This window comes from Dromiciops gliroides, chromosome 1 (assembly GCF_019393635.1).
Source record: "Dromiciops gliroides isolate mDroGli1 chromosome 1, mDroGli1.pri, whole genome shotgun sequence".
Taxonomy (NCBI): Eukaryota; Metazoa; Chordata; class Mammalia; order Microbiotheria; family Microbiotheriidae; genus Dromiciops; species Dromiciops gliroides.
Window position 1 is genome coordinate 537,268,837 of NC_057861.1, and position 27,977 is coordinate 537,296,813.

Genomic DNA, 27,977 nt, shown 5'->3' on the forward strand with positions numbered 1-27,977 from the left:
TTGTTTTTTATTCTAAGCCTTTAAAATAGTGGACACATGCCAGTAATGTAAGACATTCATTTGTGGTTTCATTCCTGATGAATTAACTCTCACTCATTTCCTCTTTCAATAAAACAGATTGGTTAAATAACTGTTTGAGAAATTAATGTTGCACCAGGGATTCAGTCTATCAACATGTAGGGAACAGTAATTAGTTTGGAAGGCCAAGGATGAAAAAAAGCAGCTGTAGTCTCTGGGGGGAGCTGGAGTATACCCACTGGTGCCCTTCCGCATTTCCGCTATAGGCTGTGATTATTTCACTGTCTTGCTCTTTATTGAATTAGTCTTGTGTCCCCTTCCTCCTGCATTCGAAAGATACACATTTTAGATCTCACTACTCTTGTTAGTGGTCATAGGGCAAGAAAATGACAATCCCTGGAGAAACCAGTTAAAGCATAGGTCAGAATCTGACCCTCCATAGGAACCTCCCCCCTTGTAAAGACAGGGTGAACCCCAATGGTATATATACAGTATCCCAAAAGTCATAGTGCAGTTTTTTAATTATTTTATTTTAATTAAAAAAATTTTTTTGGTGAGACAGTTGGGGTTAAGTGACTTGTCCAGGGTCACACAGTTAAGTGTCTGAGGCTGGATTTGAACTCAGGTCCTCCTGAATCCAGGGCTGGTGCTCTATCCACTGCACTACCTAGCTGCCCCATAGTGCAGGTTTTTGTTTTGTTTTGTTTTGTTTTTGGTGAGGCAATTGGGGTTAAGTGACTTGCCCAGGGTCACACAGCTAGCAAGTGTTAAGTGTCTGAGGTCGGATTTGAACTCGGGTACTCCTGAATCCAGGTCCGGTGCTCTATCCACTTAGCCATCTAGCTGCCCCCATAGTGCAGTTTTAAGCTATCAAAGCTTTCAAAAGATTTAGGGAGAAATAGTTTTAAGCTATTAAAGCTTCTTTGTTGTACATTGAGGGGCCAGAAATCCAACACTCCTTTTAAGAAATAAAGAATCTGCGACGGAGAAGTGAAGTAAATTCAACCAAGAACCTCAGTTCTCCTAATTTTTGAATCTGGAGCTTGTTCTCCCATTCTTTTCCTCAAATGTCTTCTCTACACTTCCCGAAACTCCACCAGTTAGAACAGTGGTGGAGATATCCCCAGCTTCACTTGGTTTTATCTGGCCTTTGGAATAATGTTGCTATGGTAACTTGCTACTCTCCCAGAGAAGCATTTCTACCCTCAGTGATGATGCAGTTATTCCATTCAGGGTAGAGTCTTTAAAGGTTTAAAGGTTGGAACAGGTGAAGAGCTGTTAGCAAGGAATAATCTGCTAATTAGCATTTATAAGGACATCAGTCATTAGTAGATTACAAATGAGAATATTCTAGGCTGTCCCTGGGCAAAAAATTTGCTATGTCCTTTGAATAATACCTCAAAACCTGTTGTGCCCCTCTTTCTTTTTTTTTTTTTCCTTTTTGGGTGGGCAATGGGGGTTAAGTGACTTACCCAGGGTAACACAGCTAGTAAGTGTCAAGTGTCTGAGGCCGGATTTGAACTCAGGTACTCCTGAATCCAGGGTCAGTGCTTTATTGTGCCCCTCTTTCTATCTCTTTTCTTTCTCTTTTTCTCTTCCCTTCTGATCTTCTGTTTAAATTTTCCAATCTTAACTTTTCTCCCCTATCTCTCTTTACTCTCTACTTCATTAACTGGATATAATATAGAACTGAAGTATCTATTCTATTACTGGCTATTTTTATTGAATAATGTTTTATATCCTTTGTTCTTAATTTTTTAAAAAGATAAGCCAAAGCTTTTATGTTTTTCAATGCAATCCATATAAAGCTACGTTTTGGAGGAAGTCCTATGTTGATTTTTTTTTTCTCATTGAAGATTAATTGTCTTCCATAGAAAAAATTCTCTACCACAAAATAAAAGATTCATTCTTGTGTTTTTTATCATGTCTTCTTTTAAAATACAAATGTTCCTAAGAGGGCTAGCATACTAAATGAGCAATCAGTCAGTCATAAATTAGTGAAGTTTAATTCAATCTGTATTTTCTTTCTAATATCTAGTAGAGGTCACACCCTAAGGAAACAGGAGCTTCCCCATCTGAACAGAGTATCAGGGACAGGATAGAAATAAAGGATTAATTTGGAGCATGAGATACTGGTTGGATAAAATTGAGTGAACTATAGAGTCCAAGGGTTCTGGGCATTGTGAGTGTACTTCAGCCCTGGGAGGCATGTATGTAGGGGCACCAGAAGATACCAGAGGGACATTGAAGACAAATGGCCAATTTCAGAATTTTGTCCCCTTGTTGGCCTTAGGCAGGGAATTATAATTGTTTCTTACTCGCCTGGTTTAGGTTGTGTACTTTCAAGCATTTCATTTGTACCATTATATGAACTTCAGTAGGGCAATTTCCATGAATTATCTCCCCTTTTCCTCTCTTCCAGGAGGAATGCAAGCAAATCTTGGCCCGTCAGAAGTTGAGTTCCCAATCTGACTCCCATGATGATGAGATTTCTCCTCCTCCTCCAAATCCTGTCGTGAAGGCACGTTGCAGACGAGGTGGCGTGAGTGCTGAAGTGTACACTGAAGAAGATGCTGTCTCCTACGTGAGAAAGGTGATTTACTAGGAGTCAGTTTGTCCTAGAGACCAGGAGGGGAAAATTTTGCAAGTCATATTTCTGGTGGAAAAAATGAAAAGAGCATTGGAAGCACCAAGCCATTTTATCCAACATATTAGACTGTCTTAGTGAATTGGTGAAATGCTAGTCAGTAACTCTTGTTTCTCTTCTTGCTAGGCTCATACCTACTGAAATATTTTGAATGAAAAAAGAGTGAATAATTTTATAATAATATCTTACAATGTGATAAATGTCCATGCAAAATGTTTTCACGTATAATTTTATCTGATTTTCTCCACAATCCTTTGAGACTGCCATTATTATCCTTCTTTGACAGATGATGAGACTGTAGCTCAGAGAATAATTTGTTTTAGGTCCCATGTCTACAGAGATGAAGTGAGGTCTATTGGATAGATAGCCAGCCTTCATAACAGGAAGAATAGGGTTCAAGTTCCATCTCTGACACATGTGACAGTATGACCCTTGACTAGTCACTTAACTTCTCAGAACTCTAGGCAGCTCTATAAGCCAATAATAATAGCTAGCATTTATATAATGCTCTGAGGTTTGTAAAAGCTCTTTACAAATATTATCTTAATATTAATAGCCTTGAGAGGTAGGTATTCTTAATATCCCTATTTGACATTTGAGAAAACTGAGGCAGATAGAGATGAAATGATTTACTCAGTGTCACACAACTTTTAAGTAACTGAAGTGGGATTTGAACTCAAGTCTTCTTGACTTTTAAGTCCAGTGCTCTATCTGCTGTGTCACCAAGATGGCTGTAAGTGTCAGACAAGGTGACAGTCTGCATTGGTCAAAGGAGTTTCCTCATCTGGGAATATTGTATACCAATGGGATCATAGGTCCCATCCTTGTCCACATATCTGGGACTAGGAACCCCTGGATCTCCTGACTCCTTAAAGTAACTTTAAAATGATTTAAACTAGTTTCCCCCCATGTCCCCTGATCTGATCTGTTGGAATAGGATATAGAAGATAGGACAGAAGAAGGAAAGATGAGCAACAGTTTCCCTCTACTCTACTCCCTGTCTAATAGAGTTGCCAGGGACCTCTTGATGTTTGAAGCACAAAGTCTCCCATGTATGCCAAAGATCTCTGGCAAAATGGATAAAGGGATGGAACTGGAGTCAGAAAGACATGGTTTCCAATCCTGTCTCTAAAGCTTCCTAAGTGTGATAAGGGACAATTGCTTAATCTCTCTGATTCTATTTTCACTTTTATAAAATGGAGATAGTAAATCTGGAGTCAGGGAGACCTGAATTCAAATCCATTCTCAGACACATACCACCTTGTGACCCTGGGCAAATCATTTAGGCTCTGTATGCTTTTGTTTCCTCGTCTGTTTAAAAAAAAAAGGGGGGAGGGGGGGGACAGCTATGTGGAGCAGTGGATAAAGCACCGGCCCTGGATTCAGGAGGACCTGAGTTCAAATTCGGCCTCAGACACTTGATACTTACTAGCTGTGTGACCCTGGGCAAGTCACTTAACCCCAATTGCCTCACTTAAAAAAAAAACAACAAAAAAACCAACAACAAATCCGGCCTCAGACACTTGACACTTACTAGCTGTGTGACCCTGGGCAAGTCACTTAACCCTCATTGCCCCGCCCACCTCCCCCCAAAAGTGGGGAGGAATAAATAGTAGCACCTACTTCACAGAGTTCTTGTGAGGATCCATAGTGTATTTATCACATATAATTGTCAATATAATTAAAATTTTATATACAATTAAAAACAATAATAGCTAACATAGCACTTTAAGGTTTGCAAAGTACTATATATAATGCATAAAATAAAATATATAGAAACCCTAAGGAAATATAAATATACATTAATGATAGCGATTATAAATAAAACTAATGACAATAACAACTATTATTATTATGCCTGTGGTACTTCTCTTCAGGGTAGTTGTAAGTGTTCAGAGAAATAATGGATATAATGCCACCTATAGCAATGTCAACTATTAGCCTTCTGGGAAAAGGGATGCTATTTTGGCCAAAAAAACAATAGCTAGGAAAACAATCCTTGTAACTGTTCTTCTGCTATCTAGTTGCTTGATGGGAAAGCAGTCACATTTGTGCATCTGTCATTGTCTCCCTTGGAAGACTGGCTTAAGAGCTTTTACTTGACTAGGATGGGAGTGGGGTTAGTAGAACTGAGGCATTTCATATCACCGTGAAAATAATTCTTCATTTTCAATGAGCTTTGGAGTGACAGAATGGGTCAGTATTAATTTTTTTGTTAAGTCCTTAGAGTGCAGTGAGCCCATTACTAGGAATCTGTTGCCCCAGGATTCAGAGAAGATCATACATAGCTGAGGAGAAAGCACTGGTCATATCACTTATCTTTTAGTTACTACATACTATCTACAACAGGATAAAATTCAATATTGAATGAATGCTATCTGTTTCACTGAAGTGTAAGGAAAGGCAGCTAGCCAACGTAAAATTCACAGGGGTATACAGGGGTATAAGGTTGTATTGGGAACACTTTGAATACCACACGAAATCCTCATTTTCACCCATTGGTGTTTTTTTTTCTTTTAACGATCTTTATTTTTTCTAAAAAATATTATTTTGGGGGGGGAGGGGTTGTGAGGCAATTGGGGTTAAGTGACTTGCCCAGGGTCACACAGCTAGTAAGTGTTAAGTGTCTGAGGCCGGATTTGAACTCAGGTCTTCCTGAATCCAGGCCCAGTGCTCTATCCACTGCACCACCTACCTGCCCCCAAATATTATTTATTTAAAATTTTCTTTTTAGAAAAAAATTTGTGTTCCAAATTCTTTCTCTCTCTTCCCTCCCCGCCTCCACCCATTGCCTATTGGTGTTTATTTACAATAAAAAGAAGTTTCATTTATTATAGTGAAGGCTCAGAGCCTCCTGTGGATAGGCAGGAATGGAGGTCATTTTCTAACCTTGACTGGGTTATAAAAATTCCATATGCTGCATTTGTTTCATAAGAATAATGTGTCACTTTATGGTGAAACCTCAAATGAAAATTGCCATAAAGTACAAAGAGGATTCATTTCCAGTGGCATCCACTGATGGAGAAAATAATGCAAGTTTGACAGAGTGAGGTGGGAATCAGCTATTAGAGAGAATGAAGATTTAATGATTTTTTTTGCCCAATGCTCCTTGTTCTAAAACCACAGGAATCACTTCCTTGTAGCATGAACTGTTATTTTCCTGCCTACTTGGTGGCTTTTAATGGTTACCAAGTATATTGACTCATAGTGAACCAGTCTCTTTTTTTTTGCAGGACAGTGAGGGTTAAATGACTTGTCCAGGGTCACACAGCTAGTGTCAAGTGTCTGAGGCTGGATTTGAATTCAGGCCCTCCTCAATCCAGGGCCAGTGCTTTATCCACTGGGCCACCTAACTGCCCCTGAACCACTCTCTCTCTTTCTCTCTCTCTCTCTCTCTCTCTCTCTCTCTCTCTTTTTGTGGGGCAATGGGGCTTAAGTGACTTGCCCAGGGTCACACAGCTAGTAAGTGTCAAGTGTCTGAGGCCAGATTTGAACTCAGGCCAGATTTGAATCCAGGGCCAGTGCTTTATCCACTGTGCCACCTAGCTGTCCCAACCAGTCTCTTTTAAGGAAGAGTGATTATCTTTGCTTTTCTTCTTCTAGGTGATTCCAAAAGACTACAAAACAATGACTGCCTTGGCAAAAGCCATCTCTAAGAATGTGCTCTTCGCTCACCTTGATGACAATGAGAGGAGGTATGACTTAATTCCTCGGTTATTCTAATGGTTGGCCTAAGGCTATAAGTACTTTCCTCAAATACAAATTCTTAAAACAAAACAAAACAAAAACAAAAAGTAACCAACCTGATAACACAGGATTCATCAATCAATCAATATTTATTGAGTACTTACTCTGTGCTAGGCACTGTACTAATTGCTAGGGAAGCAAAGAGCCCTCAAGGAGCTTACACTCTAATGGGGGAAGATAACACACAAAGAAAGAAATGTACAGCAAACTATATACAAGATAAATAAGAATTAATAGAGGGAAGACACTGGAATTAAGAGGAGTTGGGGAAGTTTTTCTGTTTTTACAATTTAGAAACCATGGGCAGCTGCCCACACCTAAAGAATGTCAATAATTTCTTATGTCTGTAAAGTGTTCACTCCTTGAGTATTATTGTTCCATGAGAATGCAAGATTCACCGGGCTTAGAAAGAAACAAATGGATGTCAGACTTGCCTCACTATTTAAATGCAGTTGGACCCTGCTTTACAAAGTTACACTTTCTGGAAAATTGTGCCTACATCAAATATATACAGGTCTAATCATATTTTTAGTGATAGCTATGTCTATAGCTATAGACTTTTTTTTTTTTTGGCGGGGCAATGGGGGTTAAGTGACTTGCCCAAGGTCACATAGATAGTAACTGTCAAGTGTCTGAGGCCGGATTTGAACTCAGGTACTCCTGAATCCAGGGCTGGTGCTTTATCCACTGTGCCACCTAGCTGCCCCCCATATCATATTTTAAACATAGCAGCAGCACTTTCCTTTTACATAAATCATGACTGACCCTTTTGACATGGCACAGAGTTACCTTCTCCTTTTTATGACAAAAAACCCAACCCCAGGCAAATTCACTCCTATGTCTTTGGTCCTCAGTTCCTTCATTTGGTAAAACAAAAGGGATTGGATTCTGACGAACTAAAAAATTAACCAAATTTTGTTGATGCTTTGGTTTTTGCATCCCAACCATTTCCGGAAATACGATTGCCTGTTGTGGTGGCCCCACACCCGTTGATGGGGAAAGTGATGCTGCTAGAACAAGTGAGTTCTAGAGTTCTCAGCTGCAGTAGGAATAAAATATGTCCAAATTAAGTCTGATATTAACATGGTGACTTTTCCTGGGAGCTGAGGGCTCCTAAGCTGCCCACAGAGGTACAAACTAGCTCAAGTTGGAAAAAAAATAACATTTATATAGCACTTACAATATGTCAGACACTTTACTAAGTGCTTTACAATGATCATCCCATTTGATCCTCACAACAACTCTTGAGAGGTAGGTGCTATTGTTATCACCATTTTACAGATAAGGAAAATGAGGCAAAAATGGCTAATTATTGCCTAGAGTCATAGAGCTAATAACTGTCTGAGGTAAAATTCGAATTCGGGTCTTCTAACTCCAGACCCAGTGCTCCATCTGCATTGTGGTGAAAGCTTCTCTGCCAATTCAGAGGGCATCTATTTCAACCCTCTTTATAAATTTAGAAATTGAGACCTGAAAAGATTGTCACGACCCCAAATCCACAGAGAATATAAAAATCAGAGATTGAATTTGAACTCAGGTCCTCATCCTAGAACAGAGGTATTAAATTTGAGGTCTGCAGGACAAAAATGCCAGTAGGGTTAACTGAGTTAAGTGTAATTGGGAAATGTCTAACAAAATAAAAATATAATATAATACTTGGGTTTAATCAGTATTGGGATCCATGGAAATTTCAGCCTGGGAAAGATATGGGGGATTAATTTCTTTCCCCTACCCCTAAGTATCCACAGTCTCTCTTTCTTCTGATTGAACCCTCCTGGGTAAGAAAGTTATGCAAAATCTCTCCATATAGTGACTGTGCCTGACATAAATATGTAACATTCCTTAATTGTCTCAGTCCTCTGTGCTGTGAAGAACAAGGTATGTTTCCTTATGTGTGCTTCTTTTTATCCAGATTTTCATATATTGGGTTGGCTTGAAGGTAGGTATGCTGGTAGTGAGTTGTGATATGAACCCTTTGGTAAGAGATTTATTGATGCCTTTTGAATTGATACCATACATTTCTGTGTACTCCCTCACTTGCCCTCACCTCTACTCCATCAACACACACATTGAACCCTCTCTGGTATCAAAGAAAAACTGTTCAGCAAAACCAACAGACATTAGAGGCAGCTTTGGCTTAGTGAGCTTGTCTTCTTATCTCAGAATGCACATACCCATTGTGTGACCTTGGGAAAGTCTCTGAATTTCTGTGTCTCAGGTAACTTTCTAAGATAGTACTATCTAGAACAATTACTATTTTGCAACTATTTGGGGAAACTTTTGCCCTGGGAGTTTCCTGGGCCTGTGGAATGATTTGGTTAAAATTTGGTCAAAAGCAATTTTTGTAACAATACCAAGATGTTTTAGTTTCTAATACAGTAAACATTTACTGATATAACCCACATAAACAAAAACTCATATGCCTCAATAATTTTTATTACTGTAAAAGGGATGCTGAGAACAAAAAGTTTGAGAATTATTGCTGTAGGCTGAAAAATCTCAAGTCTAAGAAAAAAATTTCTTTTAAAGAATAACAAAGTAAACATTTGCCACTATGATAAACAATATCCTATACTCACTCTACTCTTCTCTATCAAGAAAAGAGAGGCACATTTGCTCATCTCTTCTCTGGGACTGAGATTGGTCAATGTAATTAATCAGAGCTGAGTTGCCTTTTAGTGTTGTTTATTATTCTTGTGGTCATTGTATAAATTATTCTGTCCTGCTGACTTTACATCAGTTCACACAAATCTTTCCATGTTGCTCTGATTTCCTCATCTTCATTGCTTTTTAATATGCATGGTATTCCAGTATATGCATATGCTTCATTATTTAGCCATTTTCCCAATTGATATACATCCATTTTATTATATGTAATTTTAAAACGTAAGATATGGATTCCTCCCTGCCTTCTAGCCTCATGAAGCAAATGTTCTGCAAATACAGCACCAAGTAAAAAGTTGTAATACATGTTGGCATCCCAAAGAGTCGTACTTTAGCAGATAGTACACACTGTGAGAAAAAGTCAAACTTTCTACATTTTAGGTATTTTTTTTTTGTATAAAAAAAGAGACTATAAAAAGAGGAGACATCTGTAGCTCATTACAAAAAGGCAGAAAATGCGTATTTCCCAAAGATTATTTTGAGAGGGAAAAACTGAATTTCCATTTCCATTCACTAGTAAGTGTAAGGAATTATAATTAGAGCCAAATAATAGCAGAGGCTTTGTTTACAAATGCTATACTACTGACTGATTTGGCTGCTTCCCTCAAATAATCAGTTAAATTATCTTGATTCCTTCCATCTTGTCTCTTATCCAAATTGAACAGCTGTTTGACTGATATGGAATTGATCAGTTATTTTAGAATCAGGCAGACTTATCCCCATTGTCAAGTCAAGCTATCTAGTGCCAACACTTCTTTTAATATTTAGTACCTAATGTTGAGTCATAATTATTTTGGATGATATTTATCATTATCAACAATACATGCTGATGCTTGTAATGGGAAAGACACTGTAAATACCCAAGTCCTAGCATGAAGAAATATGACTTGTCCTCAGGCAGTTCATAATCTAATTTTGAGGCTAGGACTGTTACACAAAAGGATCAATAGGAAAATAAGTAATTTATGTCGCGTGCCAAATGAAACAATAAAGACAATTAGTGCTATAGAAGTTCAAAGGGAGGAGAGATCCTTATGAAGTAAAGTGCTCAAGAAAAGCTTCCTATGGGAGACAGGATTTCAACTGGACCTTGAAGGATGAATAGTATTTCTTGGTAAGTGATCTCTGGTGGGGGAGAGAGAGGTAAACATATAATATGTAAAACCTAGACTCACAGACACTCTTGCCAACATCTCCTTCCTTGAAACAAAATAAAACAAACCCTGAACAGAGTGGTGGACTTGGAGTTAGGAAGACCTAGCTATGGAACTCACTGGGTGTGTGACCCTGGTTAAATCATTCATCTCCCTGAGCCTCAGTTTCCTTCTCTGTAAAAGGAGGAGGTTAGACTCAGTGGCCTGAAATTTTTTCTAGCTTTCAGTCTATGATTCTGTGCTTGATTGTATTTTTTTATTTAGAATTTTTCCCAAATTACATGTAAAAACAAATTTTAACATCGATTTTTAAAACTTTGTGTTCCAAATTCTTTCTCCCTCCCTCCCCAACCCCCCTTAAGAACTTAAGCAATTCAATATAAGTTATACATGTGTAGTCATGCAAAACATTTCCACATTAGTCAGTTTGTAAAGGAAAACAGACAAAAAAAAGTTAGAAAAAGGAACTAACAAAAAAATTATGCTTCAGGTACTATCAGTTCTTTCTCTGTAGATGGATTATATTTTTCATAAGTCCTTCAGAGTTGTTTTGGATCATTGTATTGCTGAAAATAACTAAGTCATTCACAGCAGATCAGCTTACAATAGTGCTTTTATTTTGTATATAGTACATTTGCATCAGCTCATGTAAGCCTTTCCAGGTTTTTCTGATAGCAGCTTGATTGTATTTTTAAAAATGTTTTTTGTTGATGCCTTTAGTTTCTCTGTGTACCTCTCCCTTCGCCTCCTGGAGAGACATTCCATATAACAAATACTAATTTTTTTTTTTGATGAGGCAGTTGGGGTTAAGTGACTTGCCCAGGGTCACACAGCTAGTAAGTGTCAAGGGTCTGAGGCCGGATTTGAACTCAGGTCCTCCTGACTCCAGAGGCGATGCTCTATCCACTGCGCCACCTAGCTGCCCCTACAAATACTGTTTTTTAAGACAAAAAAGGGGAAAAAAATCAGCATAACTAATCAGTGCATTGAAAAAGTCTGAAAATATGAGCAACATGCAACACTTCTTAATAATTTTCCAACATTCACTTTTGATTTTGTGTGTGTGTGTGTGTGTGTTGTACCAGATTGTATTTTTTTAAATATAGAAGGACCTTGTTTAAGAGGAACTAGACAAAAACAAATAAGCAAACAAAAAAACCCTCTGAAGATCATATTTGACTGAACACATTCCATATATCCATCTATTGCCACATCTTTTTTCTATCTTTACAACATTTCTTTTATATGGCCCACATCGCCGTAATTTAAGCCAAAAAAAAAAAAATCATGTCCTGACAGTTCTGAATAAGACAGTCAGGGAGAAGATTGTGCCTTCAATTTGATTAAGCCATCTTTACATTTATTGAACCAAAAAAAAATCATTTATTTTTCTTGAAGTGAATCATAAATTGGGTTGCTGAGAAACATAATCAACTACTTTAGTGAAATGTCAGCTGAGCTTGGATGTCATCAAAGAAATATGGTTAGTAGATGTCTATGGTTTGAGTGCTCACTGTTTAAAAGATCTTCATCCCTTTCACCAGGCTAAATAGATTAACTGGAAAGTTTATGTAATAATGTGTGTGTGTGTAATTTAACATTTATGTCATGTTTCCAGTATTTCAGAGATAGCAAGCGAGTCATTGCTGGGAATTAGGAAACCTGCATTATGGTCCCAATTGGCCATTTTAAATTGCTTTGTGACCTTGGGCAAGTTCATTTCACCTCTCTTGGACCTCACTTTCTTTCCTCTTTGTACAGTGAAGAGGTCCCTTCTAAAACTAAAATTCTATGATTCTATGACTCCAAGTTGGAGAGAAAGTTTAGTTTTCCTATAAATACAACTAATTAATCAGAAAATGCCTTCTTCAGAGTTCGTAGGCTGATAACTTTCTTTTTTTTTTTTAGTGAGGCAATTGGAGTCAAGTGACTTGCCCAGGGGCTGATAACTTTCAAAGACAAATGGGTAGAAATCTCCCACATCTGCAGCTAAGGCTGTTCTGCACTGGATACTTTTAAATGTTGTGTCATGCTGTGAGTCCTGACTTTGGAGGCAGGGGTGGAGGGTGGGGATCTTCCACAGCAAAACTCCTTAACCTACAGGTACCTCTCCCATGCTTTGATTATTGGCCTTGATTTGTTTTAGAGAGCCAGGTTGATGATAAGGAGAGGAAGCAGATGGTCATGTTAAAAATTCCTATTTTCATGGCTGATTTGGAAAGAAAAAAAAATCTTCACAGAGAGGCTGTGTGTGTGAATCAGGTTCTTTTGTTTTGCTAGCAGGAAAACTCATTTTCTACATTTATTTCAACACTAAAGGGCCCACATTCCTGGCCCAGGGCCTCTAAAGAAGCAACTTGATGATGTGGGAGAGACTGCTTGAACAGGAGGAGACAGGGAAGGCATCTTCTCTTAACCTTTCACATGCGAGCTCCCCAATGCATTACACAAATATTTTGCTTTTTTCCTCCTGATTTACTAGAAACTGGGTTTAACAGCTTTGTGTCTGTTCATCTGTGGTTTGGCTAGTTTAGAGGAAACCTTTCCAAGTTTGCTGAGTGTCTGGCACATTCACCATTTGCTATGTTGGAATATATCCTTTAAATTCTCTCCACTCCTTTAAAAAAAATGAAATCGATTGAAAGGAGCTCATTTGTGGAAAAAGCACAAATTTTGGCCTAATGACCTCTTTTAAAAATAGGTTAATATATTTTGGAAAATAAAATTTTATTCAAACTAAAAAAAAAAAAAAGAAAAAAAATAGGTTAAAATAAGTTAACCTGCTATTGACAGCTGAGTGGTTTTGCTTTCATCAATAATAATAGTGGGGGCAGCTAGATGGCACAGTGGATGGAGCACCGGCCCTGGATTCAGGAATACCTGAGTTCAAATCTGGCCTCAGACACTTAACACTTACTGGCTGTGTGACCCTGGGCAAGTCACTTAACCCCAATTGCCTTACAAAAAAAAAATAATAATAATAATAATAGTGCCTGGGGCAGCTAGATGGTGTAGTGGATAGAGCACTGGCCCTGGAGTCAGGAGTACCTGAGTTCAAATCCGGCCTCAGAAACTTAACACTTAGTAGCTGTGTGACCTTGAGCAAGTCACTTAACCCCAATTGCCTCACCAAAAAAAATTTTTAAAAATTAAAAAAAATAATAATAATAGTGCCTCTTTTTAAAAGGGTATTTTTAAGGATAACGGTGCCCAGAGCTGGTAAATACAAAAGCCAGGTATAGATAGTACTTTGGAAAAGGGCAATAACAATGCTTAAGCTTCTTTAATTAAAAGAAGATCATATAAAATAGTTATAGTAGAAGTTCTGTTGATTGGCTATTTGTTGCTACACACTTATGCTGTATGAGCTATCCTTTAAAAATAGCTGTTAAACATGAATTAGTGACAGAGTGACATTAGTGACAGACTTGGGCTTCTTTTCTCAAATAATAATAACCTAAACATTATCTCCCTCTTTTTATGTCATCCATTGGTACATTTCCAAGCACCAAGAACAATGCATCAATTCTACTTTTCTGTGAGATGTTATTTGATTTAAGTTCCACTTGGTGAAAGCTTCTAAATGATTTTGATTTTGATGTTAACCCCACAGATGAACACTGAGTCAGTCCTAGGATTTTTGGTGATTGTATATTTAGCATGTGTTTAACACCCTGAGAGCATTCTGTGGTTAATTATTAATTATTGGACACAGGATCTCTGAGAAGTGGCCAGGAATTTTCCTTAATTGGTTGGGGAGGGAGAGATTTAGAATATAATCTTGTGTATTTGAGTTCTTGTTTATTATCCATTATTTTTATTTTTATTTTCTGGAGTCAGTGCTTTGCCTTTTAATAGTTCTTCTGCTGGGGGCAAAGGTCCCTAGGTAAGATTGCTTAGGTCTGTGGCTTAGGTGTGTGATTTTAGAACACTGAAGAATAGGATGGGACAAAACAGACCTGGGGGGAGAATCAAAGAATTTCTCTGGATTAAGAGCCGGAAAGAAAATGAGATTGTTTACAGTTCTAGGCACTGAATTAGAAAATAGCTCCAGGGGACCACACTTCACTATACCAGCTTCTACTCTTTTCTATGTTCTTACAATGTATCCTTTGTGTGTGAAACAAGTGACACCTGGGTAAACCTGGAATAAACCTAGAATTTTTTTTTCTGGATTAGGGAGATCATGAGCATGGCAGAGAGAAATGAGTATTTGATTTTGAGCCAGAGGAACAAATCTTAGCCCTACTAATTAATTATCTGTGGGACTCTGGGCAAAATACCTCACTTGTCTAAGCCTGAGTTTCCACAATTTGGACCCGATGATCCCCAAAAGATTTCCTTCCAACTCTAGATCCTTTGACCCTTGATCACTGTGTCAGAATCATTGGCAAGGTGACACCTGAGAATTCCAAACAATCAAAGCTATACACAAGTGGAATTGGATGCCCCTCATTGGAAAGGAAGAAAGAAAACAAGCATTTTTATAGTACCTCTAAGAGCTTTATGAATATTATCTTATTTGATCCTCACAACGGGGAACCCGAGGCAAACATTGCTTATGACTTGCTTGGTGTCACCTAGCTAGTAAGTGAAAGGGAACGGATTTTGAACTCAGATCTTTTCTTTTTTTTTTTTCCCCAGGACAATGGGGGTTAAGTGACTTGCCCAGGGTCACACAGCTAGTAAGTGTCAAGTGTCTGATGCCAGATTTGAACTCAGGTCCTCCTGACTCCAGGGCCGGTGCTTTATCTACTTCGCCACCTAGCTGCCCCCTAACTCAGATCTTCTTGACTGTAGGCCCAGCACCCTATCCACTGCACCACCTAGCTGCCTTATTGGAGATCTCCAAGAGGAAGCTGGATAGAGATTTGTTCAGTATGTCATAGTGAAGATTCCTTTTTAGGTGTGGGTCAGATGAGATATAGACGCTGAGAATCCCTTTGAAATATACAATTCTACAATTTTGTGAATTTCCTAGTGATTTTAGGAAACTGACAGAAGACATAGTAGTGGTTTGTTTTTTGTGTGGTTGTGAAAAAGAGACAGAATATGATTGTGTAAGAATGGGATGGAAGGGCCATGCTTCTGGGAGCTTTTCGATGGGGGTTTTCTTCTTATGTGTGCCAAGGATTCAATTCAATTCAACAAATGTTGGCATCATTGTTGTTTGTCCTTGTGACACTGTTGAATGATCTGGGCAGTGCCTGGGTGCCCGAATGGCATTCTTCAGCTGGCACCTTTTTAAAATGGACCCAGATAAGGCTTGAAAAACAACCCAGAATGCAAGTGTGTCTCTATAAATAGCCTTTGATGAGAAGACCCAGCCTTGCTATCCTAGTGACATCGCTGTTTGGGGACAGATATTTCTGAAAAAAACAAAACAAAACAAAACAAAACAAAACAAATCCTTGCTCTTCCTCTTTAAACTGGAGAGCGTGTATATGTATGGGAATAATTTCTCCTGCTACTCTTTATTGGATGGACTGGGTATTTCATACAAAAATAATTTTTGAAGAGTTTAGAGCATGCTCATGAAGCTCAAAGGACCAAGAGGGATCATCTAATTTAATTGCTTCATTTTCTAGATGAGGAAATGAGAACTGAAGTGGGGGGGTGGTGGGAGTGACTTACACAAGGTAACACAACTCATTGTAGACAAAACTGTGTTTAGAACCCAGGTCTTTTGACTTCCTGATCTAATGTTCAGGGAATCTTAACCCATTTCCCCCCCCCCCCAGCCTTTTTTAAAAAAAGTGTAAAGGATTCATTTGGGCAGTCTGTAAAACCTATGAATTCTCTTTCAATAATCCTTGTTGATCACCTTCATAATTGAAGGAAATGCTAAATTTCAATTAGAGATCAGTAAAAATAAAAAGGTAATTTTCTTCTCATCCAAATTCACCTTCCTCCCCTTTTCCAACCTCCATCCCTGCTATCTATAGTCTGTGAACCTTTAGGAGGTTGATGGACTCGAGGTTCAGAATCCCTGTACAATATACCAAGTTACATCTTGAATTCACCAGATCATCACTTTTAAGCTCCTCACATCCTTTTTTAAAAAATATGACCTATGACTAAACACAAAATCTAGAAAAAACAAACCAACCACATCCTGTTTGCCTACCAACACTGACATCCAGATACTTAAATTAAGTAGTGAGATTTAGAGACAGAAGTGTAGCCCTATGTTTGCAATGGTTCTCAAAAATGGTCCCTGGGGGCAGCTAGGTGGCACAATGGATAAAGCACCGGCCCTGGATTCAGGAGGACCTGAGTTCAAATCCAGCCTCAGATGCTTGACACTTACTAGCTGTGTGACCTTGGGCAAGTCCCTTAACACTCATTGCCCGCCCCCCCCCCAAAAAAAAACCCCAATAATAATAAAAATGGTCCCTGCCCTATGTCCTGGTGACTGTGGCAAAAGGGCTGTGAATCTGCTGATCCATGATTAGCCCAGTCCGGGGAATGACAATTATACCATTTCTATGTGAGTGATGGCTGCTTTATTCCCCAGATAGTGGTAAGGAGATGATAGTAATGCCAAGCATGTCTTTCTGGAGACATGAGAGCATTTTCTTGAGATCTTTGGGAAACTGAAAGATTGGATAATTGGGATTCAACCATATGCATATGTTTATATATGGAAGCAAACATTCCTTGTGGCCCTTCAGCTGGGGTTTTACTAATGAATATGATAAGCAGACAAACATTATGTCTCAGGCATTTTTAACCAAGTTTTCTCTGTGCAGATAATAGTCACGTATCTGTAATGCTAATGAAAACAGAGAAGATTTGGGGTCTGAAAGAGGCAGAAGTCTGGTGTTCTGCAGCTGTCCTTTGTTATCTGTGTCTCTTCTTTTCCTCTCACCCCTCTATCTTTATAGTCTGTTTTTCCAGGAGTTGGCCCATATTCTCAGGTGATTGAAAAAACACATGGCAGCTGCTGAATTTGAAATCCAGTCCAACACGGACATGTATCTTTTCGGCTCCTGATTCTCTTTCAGCTTTGCTCATGTTTCTCTCATTTCGTAACTCTTCTAAGATTTGCTCTCCTTTTGTTCTCTGATAGGCTAAATGATGAAGCATGTCCTCCATTTTGTAAAAGGAATTGTCCTGGATCTTAGCTGACTTGAGAATCAACTTCTTTGCATGTTTCAAGTCAGATTTTGTACAACTCTATGCAGAGAAGGTGACATGCTTAGTTACCTTTTAACTGAAATTTATAGGCTTCTGGGGTTAAAGCTGGGTGATACCTTAGATGCAATCCAGTTGAACCCCTTATTTTACAGATAAGGAAACAAAGGCCCAGAGATATTAAGTGAGTTGTCCAGGGTTATATTCTTAGTGTCAAAGCCAGGACATAAACTTAGTTCCTCAGACTCCAGAGCCAGAGATCTTTCCCCTGAATCACACTGCCTCTCGACTGGTTAGCTCTTTTGGAAATAAACAATAAATATTGCTCTGAATTTTGAGGTTTCTGTAATGTGTTAATGCTCTGGGAAGGATGAAAACTTATTTTTAAGAGGAAACAATTAGTCTTCATATACCTGTTTTCGAGCATTTTTCTAGACTTAAATAAAATTCTAAAGTAACTTTAGAATTAGGATTCTGGTTTACAATCTTGATGTCAGCTGCTTGTTTTCTTTAAATTCATAGTGCCTAGCACACGGTTCATTGCATATAATTAATCACTTAATTTACTTAATGCATGAATGAGTGAACAACAATTTGAATAATTGTAGAAAATGTTACCTAATGTCATTATTAGGACTACTACAGGAAATGAACTATTTTATTTCTTTTGTATGTGTGTATGTGTGTTTTTAATCATAAAAGTATTTTATTACTTTCTAGTTACATGTAGAGATAATTTTCTTTTTTCTTTTTTTTTTTTTTTTTGGTAAGGCAATTGGGGTTAAGTGACTTGCCCAAGGTCACACAGCTAGTAAGTGTCAAGTGTCTGAGGCCGGATTTGAACTCAGGTCCTCCTGAATCCAGAGCCAGTGCTCTATCCACTTTGACACATAGATGCCCCCTAGAGATAATTTTCAACTTTTGTTTTTATAAAATTTCTAGTTTCAAATTTTTCTCCCTCCCTCCCCCCTTCCCAAGATAGCAAGCAATCTGATAGAGGTTATATATGTACAATCACATTAAACCTATTTCTGCATTAGTCATGCTGTGAAAGAAGAATCAGAGCAAAAGGGAAAAACCTCAAAAAAGAAAGACAAAAAAAGTAGAAATAGTATGGTTCCATCTGCATCTAGATTCCACACTTCCTTTTTTCTGGATTTGGAGAGCATTTTCCATCTATTATAACCTTTATTCAAAGTGCTTTCACATCTGTTACCTGGATGCTTACAACATTCTTATGAGGTAGGTGTATAAAAAAAAAAATAATAATAATAGCAGCTAGTATTTATATAGCACTTTAAGGCTTACAAAATGCTTTACATATATTATATATCTATGTTGATAATATTTTAGCCTTATATTTCAGCATTTTGGTCCTATTATATGCATATAAAATATAATTTATTATAAATAATAATATATAACAATAAATAATAAATATACAGTGAATAAATACAAATAAATATAGAGTAGTTAATTAGAAAATAGTTTGAGAGGGAAATACTAGCAGTTGGGAAGATCAGAAAGAATTTCATCTAGAAGGTAAGGCTTGAGCTGCACCTTAACAAAAAGAGAAGTGACTCAGTGAGATGAAGGTGAGGAGGTAATGCATCCTAGGCATGTGGAACAGTCAGCACCAAGGCATGGAGAGAGGAGAAGGTGTGAGGAACAAAGAGAAGGCAAGTTTGACAGAAAGTGGGCAGGGGCAGAATGCCCATTGAGGTTGGGAAGATGGGATGAAGTCAGGGTTTGTAGGAATTTAAAAGCTAATCACTGTTGTTAAGATTTTGTCCTAGAGGCAAAAAGAGCCTATTGAAATTGATTGAGGAGAGTTATATGGTCACATGTGCACATAAGGAAGAATACTTTGGCAATAGTACATAGAGGGACTTTAATGAGCAGAGATTTGAGACAGGGAGAACAATTAGAAGGCTGATGCAATAATCTATACAAGAGGGCAGCTAGGTGGCGCAGTGTATAGAGCACCGGCCCTGGAGTCAGGAGGACCTGAATTCAAATCCAATCTCAGACATAACACTTTCTAGCTGTGTGATCCTGGGCAAGTCACTTAGCCCCATTTGCCTTACAAAAAAAAATATAATAATCTATACAAGAGGGGATAAGAATGAGAGGAAGTAAGGTAGGAGTCAAACTCAAGTTTCTTTTGATTCCAAGTCTAGTACTCTTTCCACTAAGCTCCATCATCTAATTGATTTCTCCAAGTATGGCAAACCTAAAAGCAGAATCCCAGTTCCTACAAGGAAGCTCACTCCATGCTGCCCCCTGGTGGAATTTAGTACATTGCATCCTGCCTCCAATGAACTTTGGGTTGAAGCAGAGGTGAGCATCAGTATCAGACCTACTCTAATTCCTATAACCCTGGCTTGGTCCTATTGACAACCTATCTGTCACTAAAATAGCCGAGTTGTTTTCAAACTGGTGAGTTATGCTTCCATGGCTTGCAGGCCATTGATGAAGAAGAAGAGGGTGGAGGTAAGATCTCAAATTGACATTTGAGGGACAGAAAGAAGACAGGTACAGCATAATGGGGGAGATACAAGGAAATTAAAGCAAGTATTATAGTCAAAAATTAATAGGAAGGAATTTCATAAGGAAGTATCAGTTCTTTCCTACCCTTAAAACCAATATGGACAATGTCATATTATTTATTGTTACCTCTATTATATTATTATAATATATATTATTGCATATGATAATAAATATCAGCAGCATACGTCACTCAGGACAGGACAGGTGTGGCCCATCCCAATCAGTCCACCAAATCCCATTATTTTACCACATATTATGTCATTATATTACCTCTTATTACTGCAGCAGATCAAGATCAAATATATACTCTTCAGTTGGATGTTTTAAAATCTCTACAACCTGGCTCTAATTTATTTTCTCAGGCATATTACACATGGTTTCCTTTCATGCATTCTTCAGTTCAGCCAAACTAGTTTTCTTGCTATTCCTCACATTGTAATATTTTATCTTCTGTTCCCCATGCCTGCATTGTGTTTCCTCCCTTCCCTTTTGGATCCCTGGTTTCCTTCAAAGTTCATCCCAAGTACTACATGAGGCCTTGCACTACTGGTACTTCCTTCCCCTCCCATACCCAGTATTTATTTTGTAGGTATACATATTGTCTCCCCAGTTAGAATGCAAGCAACTTCTATGTTAGGGATTGTTTTATCTCTAGCACCTAGCATAGTGCCTGACACATAGTAGGTGCTTATGATAGTATAGGCTTGTTTGATTGATTGTTGTGACTCTTGGATATGACAAAGCTATAATTTAGGCAAGGTGGAATGACGATCACAAACCAGGCTAGGCGAATTCCCATTTTGTCAAATCATTAGGCAGAATTTCAGTAATGGCTTCTGCTTTGGTCCTGCCTTTAAAAGTGAAAAAAAAAAGTTTGTTATTTATCAGGCCACCAGGCAAAGGACTGATTAGTTGTAGGGGAAAATGAAATATTAAATTGGTCCAAGAAGACATTTTTATGGGGTCAAGAGAAATGGATATTTTACAAGTTTTTAAAAACAAAAAAGGTTATATTCTCTGTGATCTTAGATCCTTTATTTAATAAAACAAACTACCTTCTTATGATGAATGAAGAAGGTTCATTCTACAAATTTGGTCACCAGATGATGATGTTTTTCTAGCCACAGGAGAAAGGACAGAAAACCACAAAATGACCCTTTCTTTGTCATAACATACTGCACATGGGGATCCTTGAACATTACCAAAATTTTCATAGACTTTAATTTTATTTCACTGGATAAGCATTTATTTTCTTTCCCTCCCAAATCAGCCCAACAATCCTAACAAATTCAAGCAGGAAAAAAAGTCCTACCTCAGTCCTGTCCAAAAATATGTCTCATTATACATATTGAGTCCATCACCTCCCTGTCAGATGGTGGGTAAAATTCTTTATCATTGTTCCTCTAGAATCATGGCTGGTCACTGCATTGATCAGAGTTTTTATATTTTTCACATATCTTATATCTTTCAATTGCTTTACAATGTTGATATTGTATAAATTTTCTTTCTAATTTGGCTCATTTCACTCTGCATCAGTTCATACATGTGTTACCAGGTTTCTCTAAAATAGTTCATTTTGTTTCTTACAACACAATACTATTCCAAATAAATTCATTGGTGTCAAGTGTCTGATTTGAACTCAGGTCCTCCTGAATCCAGGGATGGTGCTTTATCTACTGTGCCACCTAGCTGCCCCTGGTGAATAGTATTTTTACTGAAAGAGAAGGTATGAGAAAATACAACTACTGATTGATAATAGTAGTAATCATAAGGGCATAGTTAGAGTTTGAAGGAACCTCTGTGTGTCTGTATTGAAATACACACACACACACACACACAATCTGGCTTTAGATGGAAGCTGTGTGACCTTGGATAAGTCACTTAACTCTAAGTTTCCTCATCTGTAAAAGGAAATGGCAAACTGCTCCAATATCTTGGCCATGAAAGCCCCAAATGGGGTCACAAGAAGACCTGAAAAAATTACTGAATTAAACTTTCTGACCTGGCTTGGTGCTCTATCCACTTTGCCCCCTAGATGCCCCAGAAAAAAAGTTCTTAATATCAAAGTTCCATCTTGGTCCTGTCTTTCAATCAAGCCAGCAAGGGTTTGCATTTTGCAAAATGCTGAGGATACAGACAAAATCGAAACAATCCTTGTTTTGTAGTCTATTGGACGACGCACTATGTATACACATAGCTATATTCATGATATATGCAAAATAAATAGAAGGCAAGGGGAAGGGGAGGCACTAGCACTTGGTCTGATAAGGAAAGGCTGCATGAAAGAAAAGATGTTTGAGCTGACCTTTGAAGGAAGCTAGTGATTTTAAGAGGTGGAGGTTAGACAAACTGCATTCCCAGTATGGAGGATAACCTTTGCAAAGACCTGGGATTGGGAAATGGATTGCCATGCATGTGAGGAACAGTATGGATACCACTTTGGCTGGGTCAAGGACCACTGACCAGCAATAGTAGAAAAAAGGGAATTTATTTATTTTATTCCTATATTTAGGAGTATATTAGAGAGTGACTTCTTTGCATTTCTCCACCAGAATGTATATTGTGAATAAGCACAGCAGATAGAACAGTACCAGGTATGGAGCAGAAGGAGGACCTTGGGTTGGATTTGCGTTTGGGAAACTCTGTAGCACTTTGTTCATAAACGGTTAGCTGTTGTAAAAACCTTTCTCTTTAACATGGCCTTCTTCTAGTGTTGCTTATATGATTGTGAATTGCAAAACACTGTAACAAAGAAGAATTAAATTTTAAACTAACCCAGAGGGCAGTGGAAGTCTCCATGGTGGGTGTTAGCAGGCTCTAACATGTTACCAATAAAGCTCAAACATAAATCTTTGTGACTCCAGGCCCAACAGTCTAACCACTGCACTAGCTAGCTACTATAGAATTTGTGGTTAACAGAACCCTGAGCTTGATGAGCCATCAATCTGAGCCCATGTCTTATTCCTGTATTGCTGTGAAGCAGAAATACTTTGCAGTTTCACTCTAGAAATCAATTAATATGTGTGTAAAGCATTTCTAAAATCACTAACATTGGGCAAATGCAATTAAATCTTGGATTTGAAATATATATATATTATTATTGTTATTATTTTTTAAACCACTAATGTTGTTTCAGGGATATAGGGAATCCTAGTGAGGAAACCCTGCACCAATGTTGACTTTCACTCACTCTGCAATTTACCCTCTCAGAAAACTGAAGTGATTTGCCCAGGATCTCAGGGTACAAAGCTTGAACCTACTCCTGAATCCCAGTCCACCCCAACTCTCTATTCACTGTGCCACAGCTGCGTCTTTTGAGATGGTATATTGACAATAAAAGAACAGTCTTCTGGGTTTGAAGACCTGGTCCTGGCAGTTCAAAAAAGCATTATCATGATAAACAGGGAGGCATGGCTAGTTATGGAGACAGGAAGAAATGGGTCTAAGTCCAGCCTGTGACACATACCAGATGAGAGGCAAACAATAAAGTCTGTAGATACTGTAGACAACTCTCTAAGACTTTAAATTACAGATGAGTTGCTTGTCTTCAATGGTAGAGAAGGTTTCTATTTCTACACTGAGAATTCTTTACATTGGTGAGATCCAGACCAAAAAAGGGGGGGGGGGTTACATCCTATTACGCAGAAGTTCTTAGCCTGTTTAATAACCTTTGACTATTCCCTTTTTATTCTTGAGGAAGTGGCAATCTTTTAAGATGGGGAGAGTAGAATTATTAAGACAGGAAACTCTCTCCTTTGAGGACCATTTCAAAGTAGTTCTTAGAATGCTTCTTTGCCTTGGGGGATTTCAGATCATTAGCTAGCAATAGTGTTGGTGATAAGTCCCAGATTGAGCTTTGATTGATTCATTAGTTAGAAAAGAATATATTGCTCCATTATGGAGGCCCTTTCTAACCATAAGGGGTACAATTAAGCATTTTAGGAGAAGCCATATGTTTACAGGACTCTTATACTTTGAAAAAGTCAGTTCATTTAAAACAAACAAACAAACATGTGTTTATTCTTTTCTTACCAGTGAGATCTAGCCAGTTATTTTTTTTTTCTCTTTTTGGTGAGGCAATTGGGGTTAAGTGACTTGCCCAGAGTCACACAGCTAGTAAGTGTTAAGTGTCTGAGGTTGCATTTGAACTCAGGCCCTCCTGACTCCAGGGCCAGTGCTCTATCTACTGCGCCACCTAGCTGCCCCCCCTTTTTAAAAAAATATAATCTTTTAGTTAGTAACTTTATATGTAGAGTTGACTGTGTGACCATGGGCAAATCACTTAACCCCATTTGCTTCAGTATCCTTATCTGTAAAAATGAATTGGAGAAGAAAATGGAAAACCACTCCAGTATCTTTACCAAGAAAATTCCAAATGGGGTCATGAAGAGTCTGAGATGACTGAAATGACTGAACTACAACAAAAATATATGTAGAGATCTTTGTAAACCTTAAGATTCTATGTACATGCCAGCTGTTATCACCATTATTATTGTTATTAGGATAGTCTCATCTTACTTTCTGGTTGTTTTTTTTTTTTGGTGGGGCAATGAGGGTTAAGTGACTTGCCCAGGGTCACACAGCTAGTAAGCGTCAAGTGTCTGAGGCTGGATTTGAACTCAGGTCCTCCTGAATCCAGGGCTGGTGCTTTATCCACTGTGCCACCTAGCTGCCCTGGATAGTCTTATCTTAAATGCCTGTTGATTGATTTATTGGTTGAATGAATTACTTAATTCAACAAATAGGAAGTAAGTCCTTTGTAAGGCCTTCTCCCTACCTTCAAGGGGCTTACATTTTTGGCAGTGGAGTAGGATACCATAAATACACAGATAAGCAATTACAAAATAAATAGTAATTTCAGTGACTGAAATATTTACTAAGCACCTAGATCTAATTGCTACATAGGAGATCTGAAAGCATTTATACCCTAGTAAGGGGAAATAAGGCATGTACACAAATGTTAGCATGCTGTGTTATATTATGGTTAAAGGCTGTTAGAAATTCATGAACAAAGTGCTCTGGGAGTTCAGAAAGGGGACTGATCTGAGCTGCTATTGTTTTTCTCTCTCTGCCTGCCAGAGATGGCTATTTAATTCACACACCATTATTAAAAGCTTTTGTATGTTTTTTTTTAGGTTTAAAATATATGTAACTTATTAACTTTGCCCACCTGCTTGGTTTGCTAACTTATTTGCTATTTAGGCACAGTGAGGAAGTGACACTAGTTTCCTTTCATGTCTCATTCATATCCATAAATGTATGCCATATTTTTAATGTTTCTAAAACATGGCTTTGAATATCAGGTTTAACATCTGCTCCCATGTAGATGCCATTAATAAACTAAAGATTCGCTTTAAGGTCCATATGGACCCTTTCTGTCACTTCGGGGTCCTGCTGGGAACCAGGAAAGGCAACTCATTGGAGTGTTAGGATGCAGGGACTGGGGAAAGAAAAATACTCTACCCAAACCCAAACAATGACTTCCTTCTTATTTTACAAGTTGGTTACTAAAGATTTTGACCTAAACTACATTACATCTTGTGAGGTAACAGCTGGTCTATCATTGTCCTTCAAAAAAAGAGTAACAGTTGCTAAGAATTGGAGAAACAAAGATGGTCTTTGAATCAAATGGAACAGCTGTAAGAGACCGACACACCATGTACTGTCAGCTGCTAAATTCAGATATTCAGACTGCCTGAAACAAAATACTTTAACCCTTTGGCGCCACTGGGTTACTTTCTCCCCCTCCTCACCTTTTTTTTTTTTTTAAAGTTCAGAGAAATGCTCCCTTTTTAGCTTCTTCCCTGTAGAAGTGAACTCTTAAGATGAGCGTGAATACATCCACAGGTGCATTTCTGGAATCTCCCCAGTCCTCTCACCCAACTCCAAAAGACCCATACCTAAAGCGATCTGCCTTCATTGCAATCAGTTCTGCCATCTTTATTCAGTGTGAGGAGGAAAAAAATTGCACCTCATTCCCCCAGAAGGAGTGAGGAAGGGTCCTAAGCACCCACTTTCCTCTAAGGGTGTGTAAAGGAGGGGTCTTGGATCTATTGATTCCTTGGATCTATTAATGGGAAGAGGGGGAACATAACTCCTTTTTTTCTCTCTTCCTCCCAACCTCTGTCTTACTTTCCTTTGTTTACTTGGTAGCCTCTGGGTGAGAAGAATCTCGATAGTGGGAGAGAGGGAGAAATGCTAATCAGACTTAAGGAGGAGAATTAGGCTGACTGATCTAATGATTTGTTCACTACTAAAATTATTTCTCGGGCAGCTAGGTGGTGCAGTAGATAGAACACGGAGCCTGGAGTCAGGAAAATCTCAGTTCAAATTCAGCTTCAGACATTTACTATGTGACCCTGGGCAAATAAATGACTTAAACCCCTATTTGCCTAGGTTCCTCATCTATAAAATGGGGACACACTGGAGAAGGAAATGGCAAACCACACCAAATTGGACAAGACTCAACAAGTCAATTCTTTCCAAGTAACTCAAGACTATTTTTAAACTTATATTTATGATGGACACAGGGGTCTGTTTAATTTGCTTTCTGAATCATTAACATAAACTTGTATCTCGTTTCCTTTTACCAAATCAAATAAATGAGTGGAAAAAAACAACCACCAACAAACCCACAGCTCAGGCACGCTTGAGGAATGAAGGCTGTAGGTCTGTACTTGGGTCTTGGAGCCTAAGGACAACAATTAAATTTTCAATAACTCTTTAATGATACTTTAAATTTCTTAAGCACTTGGGAATTTTAAAAGCATTTCCATATACATTATCATGTTGTTGTTGTCCCCCCCCCCTCCCCTGCAATGATCCAGTGAAATAGAAAGATAGGTATTAGTATCCCCATATTATAGATAAGAAACCAAGGCTCAAATAATCCTGAGATTCAAAATCACACAGCTATTTAATGTCAGAGCTAGGAATGAAATTCAGTCCCAACTCCCAGCCCTATACTATTTTCTTTCATGTGGAAAAATTATAGTTTGCAAAATGAACACCTCATTCCAGTTATAATAATTCACAGGTACCATGTTTTATCAGACATATAAAAGCATTTATTGTACAGCCCTTGTTTAGATTTTATTGGCCCTGTGACTTTAAATACCTTTTTAAATGCCTTTTGATTTTCCATTTTTACCTCTTAAGTCATTCCTAGTTATTCCCACTTCTCCCCCATCGAGCCTGTCCCTCTTGTAAAAATAGGAAAAGGTTTAAATGAAAACAGTAAAGGGATTGCCTCTGACAATGTTTCAACAATCTGCCTATATTCTCTGATAGAGGAGGCAGGTAAATTTCATTGTCTCTTCTCTGGAATGAAGATTGGTCATTAGTTTGGCTTCCTTTAACATTCTTTTCATTTGCATTATTGTAGTCATTGTGTATGTTTTTCTCTAGTTCTGCTTATTTCATTCAATATCAGTTCATACAAATATTATATTTTTCTAAATTCCTCATATTTGTCATTTCTTACATGTCATTCACCACAATCTTTTCAACCAATACCCAGTTGTTGGGAATTCATTTTAATTCCCCAATCTGTCATTTAAAAATGATATTATGAATATTATATATGTGTGTGTGTGTATATATGTATATGTATGTATATATACATACATACATCATTTAAGTGTAGATGTAAACATTTATGTAGATTATATGACCAAAGTAGATAAACTGAATAATTTTGATGACATGTTTCTTTTTGTATTTTCTTTCTTTTTTTTTTTAGTGAGGCAATGGGGGTTAAGTAACTTGCCCAGGGTCACACAGCTAGTAAGTGTTAAGTGTCTGAGGCCGGATTTGAACTCAGATCCTCCTGACTCCAGGGTCAGTGCTCTATCCACTGCGCCACCTAGCTGCCCGACATGTTTCTTTTTAACAGAATTTTTTTCCAGCTTTTTCTGGACTTGGCCAAAGTTTTCTAAAGAAAGGTAGTAAAAAATGTCCAAGATGTTATGGGTCCCTGGATACTTAAAAAAAAAATCATATAACACACTTCTCATTTGCCCTCACTTGCATGTGCTTTGAAATTTTGAATATTTAAGCCC

At 38.0% G+C, this 27,977-nt stretch overlaps 1 protein-coding gene across 1 annotated transcript in view; it reads left to right on the forward strand.

Annotated features, from left to right (window-relative positions):
* PRKAR1B (protein kinase cAMP-dependent type I regulatory subunit beta) overlaps positions 1–27,977 on the forward strand; it is a 267,398-nt gene that overhangs the window by 51,803 nt on the left and 187,618 nt on the right. The window contains exons 3-4 of the mRNA XM_044000797.1: positions 2,441–2,611; positions 6,269–6,360. Of these exons, the coding sequence (XP_043856732.1) occupies positions 2,441–2,611; positions 6,269–6,360 (263 nt within the window). The remainder of the gene's footprint in view (positions 1–2,440; positions 2,612–6,268; positions 6,361–27,977) is intronic.